Source organism: Rhinolophus hipposideros (genome assembly GCF_964194185.1).
Source record: "Rhinolophus hipposideros genome assembly, chromosome: 23".
Classification (NCBI taxonomy): Eukaryota; Metazoa; Chordata; class Mammalia; order Chiroptera; family Rhinolophidae; genus Rhinolophus; species Rhinolophus hipposideros.
The window spans coordinates 37,681,946-37,694,887 of record NC_138069.1 but is presented as its reverse complement, the minus strand read 5'-3'; the positions used below and the strand labels follow the sequence as shown (position 1 = coordinate 37,694,887).

Sequence of the window (12,942 nt, the reverse complement as noted above, 5' to 3'; positions counted from 1 at the left end):
GCGTACAGGAGGAGAGTTGTTTGATGGGGAGTTGCGAGGGACAGGCCCCGGGTAGCGGTGAGAAGATTCCAGACTGAAGCAGGCTCTGTGGGGGCTGTCTGGCTGGCAGTGATCACCGACAGGGCATATGCGGGCTCTGGGTGAGTTCTGCAGGCTCCTCAGGACAAGCCGCCTTGCCTCTCAGGCCTTATATGGCCCTTGAATGATGCCACTAGGATGGCAGCCTCACGGGGTACTTGTGAGGCTTTTAATAGGTGCCAGGTAGGGAAAGGCTTTCCAACAGAAGGGCAGGAAAGTGGTAGGACGGTGGTCCTGGGGCAGAAGGAGTAAGGGTCTCTGCTGGGGGCTGGGCAGGCAGTAGCGGGGTAGAGCTGCCTTGGGCAGGGCTGACCTCTCAGAGGTGGGCTTGCTGGGGGTGCTGCAGTCAGAGTTCATGGAAGCCATGGAGATGACGGACATCTGCCTGTAGGAGCGCAGCATGGACCGGGGGCGGCCCATTCTTCTGTCCTCGAAGTCAGGCTGCAGCGGTGGGAACAGGCTGGTTAGCGGCCCGGCCCCAGGGCGAGGTGGCTGCTGGAGTCATGTGGCTCTCCCTGCCCTTTCTGCCGCCTTCTCCTCCCCCTGGGCCTGGAGCTGCTGTGGGGCAGAGCAGGGAGACAGCACACCTTCCTAGTGGGCTGAGGCTACAGGGCTTGTTGTTTAGTAGGGCATTTGGCTGGCCTTTAGTCCTCCTTCTAAATCCTTGTCATTTCCCCAGTGACAGGAGTGTCTGTTATTCGTGGTGGCCCTTTATGCTAATGAGAAGACTCAGGGAGGAGGCTGGCCAAGCCAGAAAGACCAACCATGTGATTACAGGGCTGGGGCTTTGAGCTCTGTAATGGCAGCTCAAATTCTGGGGAGGGTGGGGGCTGGAGATTGACTTAAATCATGTGACCAATGATTCATCCAATCATGCCTGTGTAATGAAACCCCAACAAAACTCCGGACACTTATGCTCAGGGTCACGTGTCCCGAGGACACAAATTGTGCATCAGGGACCTTCCCAGACCACACCTATGCATGTCTTCATTTGGCTGGTCCTGATTTGTATTCTTTGCAGTGAAATTGTAATCCTAAGTATAGCCGCTTCCTGAGTTCTGTGGAACTATCAACCTGAAGGGGTAGTGGGAACCCCAAAATTTATACCGAGCTGGTCAGAGGTGCAGGTGGCCTGGGAACCCTGGGGCTGGTGGCTGGCTTCTGAAGTGAGGGGAGTCTGTGGAGGATGTTGTGCTTGGAATTTGACCTAAGTCTGGAGGTTCACGTCAGAATTGTATCGGGGTGTCATGAAGGCAGTGTTAGGACAGGCAACCTGAGTCATGGACCAACTCGACCAGAAAACGGGACGCCTGAGTTCCCCTCTACGCCATTCCAGTAACTCACTTCCGCTCTCTGGGCCTCTGTGTTCCCGTCTGGAAAATCAGAGCAGTGGGCCGGATGGCCACTTAGGGACCACGCAACGTTGATGTTTTATGATTCCACTTTCTGAGTACCAGGCCAAGTGCCTCTTTAGGCCATGGAGCTTATTAGTGGCCAAAAGCACTGGCTTTGGAGGCCAAGGGAACCAGGTACAAATTCTGACCTACATTCACTTGCTATGTCGCCTTTGGCAAGTTACTTCCCACCTCTGACCCTCCAAAAGAGATACAAGGGGTTAAACACCTTCCTACCTCCCAGGCTCCTTGTGAGGACTAAATGATCTAGTAGGTGGCAAGGGCTTAGATCAGACAAGACACATAGTAGGAACTACTATGTGTTATGTGTCATCCACGTAACTTTTATTATTAGCACCGGCCCTTGAGTGCTAAGGGCTCATTTTATAACTGGTGTTTGTCTGAGGGTGACTTTTGAGGAACGCAGTTTACAGGGAGGTGCCCTTGGATCATCTGCTGCTATAATGCTGGCCCTCAGGTCCTTCTCCTCAAGGGCAGGGAGGTTCCTTAGCTCTGGTCCCCTCATCCTCCCTCAGCCCACCTCACCCCTCTCTCCCCTCCCATCCACAGGGACCACCATACCATCTCTCTGACACCATACTCCTTCTCCACCTTCACTTTCAGATTCTTGAAACATTCCTCCATCCGGTCGTGGAAGGGCCGCAAATTTTCTGACACCCTTTTCTCATGGATCTTAATCCCAGCTCCCAGGAAGGGGATCTGGAGAGAAAGGTGGTGGACAGTGAGCCCGAGGCTCGAGCCTCGAGCCGCCGCACAGAGCGGCTGAAGTCCTTTGCCTGCTGAGACATTCGGGTCCTCTGAGACCTTCACACAGGGTCACCATCCCTGGGAAAGAGGAGAGCCTTGGGTTTGCTCTGGATGGGGGAGGAAGACCGGCAGTGCCCTTGCCCCGCTAGAGGGTTGGACCCCCCATGAGAGGCTGTCTGTGTGGTAAAGTCTCCCCCATAAGGGGTCTGAGGTCGAGCGTGGGACCAGAGGATAGGACTCTGTTGCTTTGACTTGAAGCCTTGCCCAAGAAGTTCTTGGGGGTGCAAAAGGGAAAGTGTGAGTGTCAGACGGTGGGAGAAAGCAGAGGGAGGCGCTGAAAGGAAAGGCGGAGTGGGCACAGCCCCATGTCACGACATGGGACATGGGGCTTTACCTTACGTGGTTGCTGAAGAAAGAAATGGAAGTGCTGATATTGGGGAGCTAGCCAGCCAATAGGGGATGTTTTACAAAGATGCAAAAGCCTTGGGAAGATCAGGGAGGAGGAGGAGATGACCGAGGTGAGGGTGTTAAATTCTTACTTATCAACAAAGGAGGTCACTGGGTACTGTCTGAACGGCAGCTAGAAGCACTGCGACTGCGCAAGGCATGGCGGCCTCTCCAGGGAGCCGCTGAGACCGTACCGTGGCCTCAGGGAACCAATGGGCTGCGCAAAGTGGTAGAAATCGAATATTTTGAAGGAACTATGAGAACTTTTCCATGGTTGGTAACAGAAAGACATTGCTGCCTCTTTTTCTTGGAGGTCTCTCCGAAACAACAAAGCAAAGCATAAGCTGAAACCTTCAGTGAAACTAGGTGACACCTACAAACCTGACCCCCAGCATGTCAGGTGGAAGGTGGGTAGAGGATGGACACTGACCCTCCAGATTAGAGGCGGGAGTTGATGATCAGAAGAGGCCAATTTGCCTTTGGGAAGCCAGGAGGGGTTCAGGGATTGGAGGCACCAGGTACCAAAGAAAAGCTGAGGAGTCAAGGCCGAACGCAGAGGGATGGGTTGAAACGCTGTGACAAGAACAGTTAGGTCTGGTAATCTATAATTAAGGAGGGGCAGGCCCAATTTTGTCCAGCCCTGTATTTCTGTTGCCTGGCACACAGTAGGGACTCAATAATATGAGTTGCAAGAATAAATGGAATGGATGAGGAACAGCAATTTGCTGTGTGTAATAATACAAAAAGGCGTGCCTTCACCCAGAGTTAGGGTGCCAGGACTCTGGGTGGGAGGGACACAGCCCGGGGCAATCCCCCGTTCTGGGGTGAGTGGGGCTCTGTAATGTAGCCACAGGCGGGGTGGGGGATGGGGCTAAGGAGAGGGCGGCCACTAGGGGTGCTGTCTGCGGAGGCCTAGCTAATGGCTCTCAGAAGCTGGAACATCTAAGAGGCGCTTTCAGTCTCCTTTTCTCTTTTTAGCATCTCTCCATCAGCTCCGAGATTTTGGTAGAACGTCCTTAGAAGGCTCGGTCTGGTATTAACTGTGCTGTGAAGCTGAGTCCAGGCTTTGGGTGCAGTGGACACAGCACGGAGAATCCACTGCCAGGTGATAAGTGGTACCCAATGGAGAGGCCCCGGGCAGTGAAATGGATTGAGAATGACATCTACAAACCAAATACATTTGTGTGACAGTTTAGCCCATCCTGGAGCACCCCAGAAATATGAGGAAGGAAACCAACCAAAGCCTGGCCTCCCTGCTTCCCAATTGGGGGTGGGGAGGGGGAGTCATTTGAGTATTAAAGGACATGATGACCTCGGAGGGCTGGGGACCTTGGGGATGTCTGGGGTTCACAGGTGGCGCAAGGTAAGAAGGGAGAGAAAATTTCAGACACACAAAATGCATTCAGGAGAGTACTTCTGTGCAGTGCTTGGTGTTTCATTTTTAAAGCCTCACGTTGCATAAATTGGCAGAGGCAGAGAAGGATCTGAATTCAGAATCCTTATTTTAAGAAAAGAGGCTGCACCCAATGTTTGTCACTCCCTGATTTCCCCAGAGTAACAATAACTCCCAGAACAATAGCTGCTCTTCTGTGCACGTTGAGTGGTGAGAAGGGGGAGGACACAGGGGGGAGGCAACTCAGACAGCTGTCCTCCAGCTGTGCCCTCAGGAGCGCACCCCCCACCAGCGGTGTTCCAGTGTTGGGTGGTCCATGGAGAGCAGGGAGATGTTTGAGGAGGGGGCTGCAGCCTGCAAGAGCCAGGTCCTTTGAGAGCCTCTGGGGAAGGCATCGGGTTGGGTGGATTGTTTCTTCTCTAAGGAGTGGGAGAGAGAAGGAGGGAGAGAAAACACAGGAGAGAGAGCCAGAGAAAGGAGGGGCAAATGAGGGAGGGGAGCAGAGAGAGTAGTAAGATGGGAGGTGTGCAGAGAGAGGCAAAAGACAGATCGTGGAGGGACAGAAGCAAAGAACTTCTACAGGGAGAAAAAGAGACAGATGTAGAGAAAGAAAGTCAGAAAGAAGGAGAGTATGGCAGGAAGGCAGGGGTGCTAGGAGGGAAGGGCGGTAGGGAAGACAAGCAGACCACAGAGAGTGGGGCCGAGGGAAGGACTGTGCCTTCCGGGTCCTCTGGTTCCAGACGGCTGAACAGCTTGTGCAGAAGGTAGGCCCTTCACCAAAACCCAACCAAACACAGGCCTCAATTATTTTTAAAACCTGATATCCATCTGAGCATTATCTGCAACAAATTAGGTCAGCCTTAGAAGGACAGGTAAGGTGGGGGCCAAAGTCTTCTATTATCTGATTGGCACATGCTGGGTGTGGGGGGAAGGTGGTGGTGGGGGGTGGAGGGACAAGCCAGCTCGGAATTCTACAATTAATAAAACAGTTTTTGCCACACGCAACACGGCATCTCTGCAGCATTCCAAAGGTTGCAATGCCCCAAATCCCAGTTCTAGGGTGAGCCCACTTAGGTGAGATACAGAATCAGAAGAGGGGCCGAAAGACAGGAGGACACGTTAGGTGAGGCCATGGCAGCCAGGGGTGGCTGAGGGCATATGCAGGGAGGTGGGGCAGGGAAGGAGGGAGGCAGGCCCCCCAGTCCGGCTCTGCTGTACCTGCCACGCTATCAGGTCCTGGAGACGGCTCAGTTTGTCCTGGTCCTCAGGGTGATTCCTGGTGTATTCTTCAGTGAAGAAGGCCTGGGGGGGGGCAGACAGGTATTTGGGGTTTCCTGTTCATTTGCTGTGGACCCCTTAACCCTTCTCTCTGGCGCTGGGAGAGGGTTCTACTTGAGAGGGGCAGCACTGAGGTCGCCTGTATCTGATGGGGGAGGGACCTGTAGGGATCCACAGTGTTTTCTCTTCCTGGCGGCTCAGATCAGTACCTACTGGGAATGAATGGGCCAGAAACCCCAGGGAAGTAGTTCTCAAAGTGGGGTCCCCGCATCAGCAACATCTATCACCTGGGAATGTGTCAGAGATGCAAATTATCAGGCTCCACCCAGACCTACCAAATCAGAAGGTAGGGGGAGTATACCTGTGTGTTAAGGAGCCCTGCAGGGGATTCTGATGCCTGGTCAAGTTTGAGAGCACGGCCCCCAAGGAGAAGAACGCAGTAAGGAATTCTGGCTCACCTCCACCTCCCTCACTGTGTGCGATCCTGGCAGCCCCTCGCTCTTGCTGGAGCTCCCGCCCTCAGTGTGGGCACACGTGCAAAGGCTGTGCAAAGCCTACCCGACGATGATTACGTGGGGTATCTGAGGGTAGCTGAAAGGACTGTTGGGTGACTGGAATTACTATCCCTGAATTATAGTACTGTTTTGTATTCTCAGTTTTGCAGCAATGAGTAACAGAAAAGATAATAGGGAATTGATCATGAGATTTACTAGAGTGAGGAGTCCATTGATCCCTCAGTGTCTCTTATAATATAGGGTCTAGGTAAAAAACTAAGGAAGGTCTTTCTGTTCTACTTCAATGCTAGGAAAAGCTATGTCCCCCTACTGAGAAATTGGTATTTTTTTCGAGTGGATAATGTGACTCATATATGATGGCTTTTCCCTTTTTGCCATGGACACCAGGAGGTTCAAAAATGAAATCTGTGGGTCAAAGGTGTGGGGGGACCAATTTCTGGAGGGACCTTATAACCTGGGTATGGAGATAACAACCCCCCACCCCACCCCCCCACCTTGAAGTTAATCTTCTATCCTTTCCTCATTTCCCAGGTTCTGGGTGTCATTGCTTCCCATTTGTAGAAGACATTTCAAATCATATACTTTGATTCATGGTTCCTCTATTTTTATGGTGTGGCCCATGATCATCCCAGCGCCTTTCCTTGGCACAGGTGCCCGGATGTAGCCAGTGGGCTAAGGGACCCTGTGACCCCTGCTTCTTCCTGCCACAGGACAGTGTATGGCATTAAGTGTGGGACAGAGATGAGAAAGAGGCTGTAGAACCTCTGGAAGGTGAGTGAGGTCCCACCAAGCTGAGGTGTCCCTTTGGGGGGTCAGCAGCCACAGTAAATGAGGAACACACAGTTGTGTCTTGCCTCTGGGCCCCCGCCACTGCTCTGCCCCTCGCCAGGGTCCGGACAGCGGAGCGCTCACCTTCTCATACTTGGCAAAGCCCCCCATGACAGCCGGGTCCACGATCCCGTTCAGAAGCATGGCGAGCGGGTTAATGGGGAGGCTTTCGTCACTCTGGTACTGGTTTACCATCATTAGGACCCTCTCGTTGGCCGTGGACATGGCTTCAATGGCATTCTCCAGAGGGCTGATTGTGGTCTGTTGAAAAGGAGATCACCCAAAAGAGAGGGTCTTAGCAGGTCGCTTTAAAAATAGATATAATTATTGGTATTGATTGCCTTTGGGGTTGGAATTCAAATGAGGCAATGCTCCCCGCGGGGCCGTAGCAGGCTCTTGTTGTAATTAGTGAGGGGGCTGTCTGCTGTCTGGGGGGGGAGAGAGGCTGACTTTCTTCTAGCGAGAAAGGGACTTCCCTGGGGAGGTCGAGGCAGGAGGTGTCGGGCACTTGCCGGGGCTTCACAGGTTGGGCGTGCTACGGAGAGGATTTCCCTTCTTGCTACCTGGGTGAAATGTGTTCCAATTCAACTCATCCAGTATTGCTTGTGCACCTACTATGTGTGAACTGTTGCTGGAGAGATCAGAACAGCTGGCAATATGATTGCCCAGCCTGGCCCATAGTAGGACCTAAGCCTGGTTGTTGTATGAGGGGTCACTGCTCCAAGGTAGATTCAGTTTAGTTAGGAAGATAAAACTAAACACCTCTCCAACACCCCTTAGCAAGCAATCAAAAAGGACGCTATCAAATGCTAATTGGCCAAACTGGGTAGTTTTCAAGAGCCTGGGGACTAGGGTGAAAAACAGAACAAGGGGTCTGCAAACTTTTTCTGTAAAAGAGCCAGGCAATAAATATTTTTGACTTTGCAGGCCAGACAGTTTCTGTTGCAACTACTCAACTCTGCTATTATAGGGAGAAAGCAGCTCTAGGAAATATGAAAATGAAAGGCCTTGCTTGTTCCAATAAAACCCACAAAAATGGGTGGCAGGTGAAGTCTGGCCCACAGGCCATAGTTTGCTGACCCCTGAATTACACTAGACAAAACTGAGAGCAAATCTGAGCTGTGTATGTTTTTTACCCCCTTGCTGTGTGACCTTGGGCAAGTTTCCTAACCTTTCTGAGCCTGAGTTGATGCACTGGTAAAATGAGGATAAGAAAACCTACTCAGAGAATAACTGATAGTTATTGTTATTCATTCTTGTAGGTGTTAGGACAGAGAACAGTTGTCCTAAGAAGGAAAGACTCAGGCAGCTTCCTTGAGTATGTAGCAAAGATCAGTTGAGATAATATGTCATTTGAATCAACAGAATTCTTTAAAAAGTGTCACCTGCATGTCACCCACTTGTTATTATAACTATTAGCTATATGAGAAGGGCAGAACCAGCCTCTGAAGCCACTCGGTCATCTTTTTAAATCATTTACTTAAATGCCTATGAAATCCTAATGTCCTCAACCCTTTTTCTTGTTTGTGGACATTTTTAAAGATGGCTGCTCTCTGGAGGGAGAAGGCCCTGGGAATAGAAGTAGACTCTCTCATTATGTCACTGATCCTCTCTCATGGTGTCACTGTTACTCTCTCTCTCTCTGTCTCACACACATGCATACACATTTAACACATTCAAATATGAACACACAGGTGCATTCACACACACACACACACACACACACACACACACACACACACACACACGCGCGATGTGAACTGGAGGGGGGAGCTGCTTGGCCTGGTGTGGGCAGCAGGCCATATTCCACAAGCTGAAACCCACGGTCTCGTTTCTCTGTAGTGCACAGACCAACCCTGCAGGGACTTGACGAAGCCGTGCTCTAGACTGAGTTCGAAGGAAAACCTATCACAGCCACTTAGGTTGAGCCCAGCACTGCACCTGTTTTTAACAATAGCCTGGCATGTCTGAAAGACACAGGCTTTAAGGAGGTTATTAAAAATGGCAAGTCCTATTGATTGGCTTTCCTCTTCATCTGTGAGGCTATTTTTGAATCCCCAAGTCTTTAATCTCATGATAGCCATCAGGAACAGAGAATGAGAATGGCCACTCCTTGGCTACTCATGCATGGGCATTTGAGTAGACTAAGTATACAGCTGTCAGAGCAGACTTATGGGGGAAATATATATCTATGTGTGGTTTGGTGGAAGGCCTGGATGTCAGGAGCTGATCACAGCAATAAAAGCAATAGTCACAGTAACACAGATGGCTCCATTTATCGACTGCCTGCTATGTGCCAGCTCACTCCGGGTGCCTCTTACATATGCTCTCATTTAATTCCTCCAAGAGCAGGTTAAGTAGCTTATCCAAGGGCAGATGGCGGCAGAGCTGGGGAGAGAACTCGGAATCATTCTTGCTTCCAAAGGCGGGCTTCTCCCACCGTCTACAGACCAAACTCTGCTACCAAACTTGCCTCAAGCTGGCTGTTGGACTTGGTCAAGCCCTGAAATCTCTGATCTCTTTCCTAAGCTGAGTCTCAGTTTCCTATGGGCAGTATCGGTGTGTGTATAACCCTTGCCCAACCTGCTGTGAGGGGAAAATGAACTACCAGTGGAAAATGGGAACAATTTTAAAGAGGGGGGAAAGCATCAGCCAAAAGATAAAGTGATGGTAATCCCTTGCCATCCAGTCAGTGGTGCTTCACATTCTTGTTGCCTTCCTAAGTCCTCCGAGGAAGCCCATGAGAAGCAACAGACAGGCGTTGGTCCTACATCTTACTTGTGTCACTCATTCCTTTGGCAGTTCCAGTCCCATCTTTGGGCCTCGGTCTCCTCATAAGCAAAATAGCTGGACAAGAACCAGCTAGGTCTTTGTAGTCCAAGAAGGACTACAAACTGGGGATCTATAGGCCACTGAGAGGCCTGGAGAGTTCTATTGTTTCGCCTGCACATGAGTTCTCATCTTGAAAATTTTACTTCAGTTGGAGAGACTGTCTCAGCTTCCACCATCCCCTGCTGTCTTAATGTGACTGTCTCACGTATTTACATATTTTTCCTGGTCTCCAAAGGTATTTACATTTGTAACTCTTGGACTAATTGACCTTTAGAGTGTCTTTTGGCTCTGAAATTCTATAGTTTTTCAATCTCTGTTTTGACGAATGATGAAAACTGAAGCCCAGAGGCGGTGTTTGTCCGACAACATACAGCTTGTTAATGACAGAGTTGAATTTAGGTCTCTGACTCCTAGATGAGGGGTCATTGTAAAGACTGCATGTTCTCTGGGCCCAGACCAAGAAAAGAACTCTCCAATGAACAGAACCTACACTTGAATCCCATCGAAAAACACCTCTCTGTACAAACAGTCCTGTTGTCATGACAATTCATGAGAGAAACAACCAAGAACAAGGTGTGAATTCATGGAATGCAAAAACAAATGCTGGGAAATGAACTTACTCAGCAGGAATGAAACTTTGGTGTCTGAGACATCCTGACATTCTTGGTAATTCCACTGAGGGAGGCTATTAGAGATAAATCCACTCTGGTCAACTTTCTGGAGGTTTTCCCAACCCATTCTATCTGAGGATGTCAGGATAAAAGGATTTAAGAAAAATGTTGACTATTTCTTTCCTAACTTCAGAATCCCGAGTCTGTAAAATAAGGTAACTAGTTCAGGCATTATGGGTTTCTGCATATTGATTGATTGACAGATTTAGTTAACAAATATTCTTGAGCACCAATTATGAGCCTGAGGCTATTCTTTGTACTTGGTGATATGGCATGGAACAAAATAGACACAAATCTGTCTTTCTGGAGCTTATGTTATAGTAGAGTTTATATTCTAATATGTTATATCTAATGTTTCTAGATATTAACGATCAACACATAGGCACATTAGATGGTATATTAGGAGGTGACAGGTGTTTTGAGGAGAAATACAGTGCTGGAGAGGAATGGGGAGTGATGGCAGGGGCTCCCTCAGTTTACCCACAGTCTCATGGGGACACAAGAGATGAGGCACCTTTCTGAGCATCACTGGAGGAAAGGGCATAGAGAGGGCCAATGGGTAGAGAATACAGATTGGTAGACAGTGTCTGATTCTTCACTTCAAAATGAGATTAACGATAGTACATACTTCACGGGGTCTTGGGCGCATTACGTGGGATGATGCTGTAAAGCCCTAACACTGTGCCTGGGATACTTCTCAAGCTTATCATGTTCTGATTTGTCCCCTGAATAAGAACATGAATGGTTTCTTTCTTCTCAGGGTTTTACTTATTGTTGGGGTGGGATGGGGGCACACTGAGGAAGGAGGAGAGAATGAATCCACTCTAGGCACCTCATATGGGAGGTTAAAGTCAAACCCCACCTCATTTGCTAACCTTGAACAATCCATTAACTCACTTGGCACCTCAGTTTGTTCATCCGTAAAATGGGAGGAATAATAATATTTATCTCTCAATGTGGCTGAGGGGTTAAATGCATGCAATTTAGCATAGTCTCAATGTTTGCTGATATCATCATCATCATATTTTCCCCAAGATCTAGGCCATGCCGTGGAAAGGAGAATGGAGGGCCACTGGGCTGCTGGGATCACTGGGAGGGAGGTGGGCATTAAGGGCTGGAGTGGGTGGTCTCAGTGCTGATAATACAGTAGCCTGAGAACATCAGTCAGACCTTTTCCTCCTCTATGCATGGCTCCAGGTCATTCAGTAGAAAAACCAAAGTCCTTATAGTGGCCTATAGTGTCCCACAGGATCTGTGTCAGACACCACTCACCCCTCATTGTTCTCATCCAGACAGAAGCTTGTCCTGGCCCCAGGGCCTTTGCACTTGCTGTTCCATCCGCTGGAATGTCCCCCTCTTCATATCATCATGGACCGCTCCCTGACTTCCTTCAGGACTTTGCTCAAAAGCTGTTTTATCAGGGAGGCTTTTTCTGGCCACGCTATTTAAATAGCACCCCCTCCATCACCTTTCACTTTCCTTTTCCTCCATAATGGTTATCGCCATCTGACATATCATATATTTACTTTGACGTTTTAATCTGTCTTCCCCACTAAAATGTTAGCTTCATGCCAAAACCTTCAGGTCTTTTTTAGAACAGTGCTTGACACGTGTTAGGTATTTGTTAAATACGGGCACGTATTTATTGTATTAATAAATAGGACATCCTGAATATGCCCCTACTTTTCAGGTTTCCTCACCACCACTCTGACCATTCCCCTGTATCCTGGTAGCTACAAAATTCTTAGCTATCTGAGGATACGGAGACCCTGAAATGTGTTGGGAAGTAACATACATGCTATTTGCACAAGGAAGTTCAAACACTTGCATTCTCGCCAGAGCTTTGCCTCTGTGTGATTGCCTCTCTCTGAGCCTCAGTTTATCCAACTATAAAATGGGTTCATAGTGGGATTCCGCAAATGTGCCCCAAGGGGCTGCTGGGACCGAGAAGATATAAAGAGTGATTGAGCGGATGGAGTCCCATACCCTCTGCCTCACCCTACATCCAACCACAGGAGCTCCCCGTTCATCAGCTTTCACTGCATCAGGTTTCATTTGTGAGGAAAGCAAGTTATCTGATGCTTACAAAAAATCTGAGAGCAGCTAGTTTGGATGCCACTTCAGGTACTTTCCTGCACTGGGATTCCTGGACTCCCTTTTGTTCATGGCTTCAAACTAAAGCTGTCCCTTTTTCACAGTCCAGGAGGCTTCCTGAGGCTGGGAGAGTTGTGCCGCGAGGCCCGGAGACTCACCTGGGACATATGCACCACCTCAAACCAGCGCAGAATCCCCGGAAGCTTGTAGGCAGTCACGAAGGAGGTTCTCTCGATCCACATTGACTGTCCCATGTGGGGTAGGGGGTGACAAAGGCAGGAAAGCAACACACTTATGAAACCTGGGTATCAGAGAAGCTTGGCGGGAACCCAGACAGGTGCCCAGGCTTTCCACCCACCCCAAATCAGAATAAATACTGCAAGTCCCAAAACACACTCTCACTTCACCCTGAAGAATTCTTTCCCAAAGAGAAGTTTAAGTTTTCCCTGGACTTAGGCTCAGTAAGTTTTAACCTATGTCTCTGAACAGTTCAAATTTTAGGCAATATTGAATACATCCACCTGCATTTTCTCAGGGAGGGTCCAGAGGGCTCATTAGCTTCTCCAAGGGACAGTGAGTCCCAAATATGAAGAATCACAGTCTAAGGCAAAGAGCTGAGAGAGACTTGGAGCCATCTCCTCATG

At 49.4% G+C, this 12,942-nt stretch overlaps 1 protein-coding gene across 1 annotated transcript in view; it reads right to left on the bottom strand.

Annotated features, from left to right (window-relative positions):
* Positions 1-12,942, bottom strand: part of DOCK2 (dedicator of cytokinesis 2) — a 368,348-nt gene that overhangs the window by 4,951 nt on the left and 350,455 nt on the right. The window contains exons 44-48 of the mRNA XM_081036150.1: positions 12,457-12,543; positions 6,786-6,962; positions 5,299-5,382; positions 2,055-2,192; positions 392-519 (exon numbers count right to left, since the gene is read on the bottom strand). Of these exons, the coding sequence (XP_080892276.1) occupies positions 392-519; positions 2,055-2,192; positions 5,299-5,382; positions 6,786-6,962; positions 12,457-12,543 (614 nt within the window). The remainder of the gene's footprint in view (positions 1-391; positions 520-2,054; positions 2,193-5,298; positions 5,383-6,785; positions 6,963-12,456; positions 12,544-12,942) is intronic.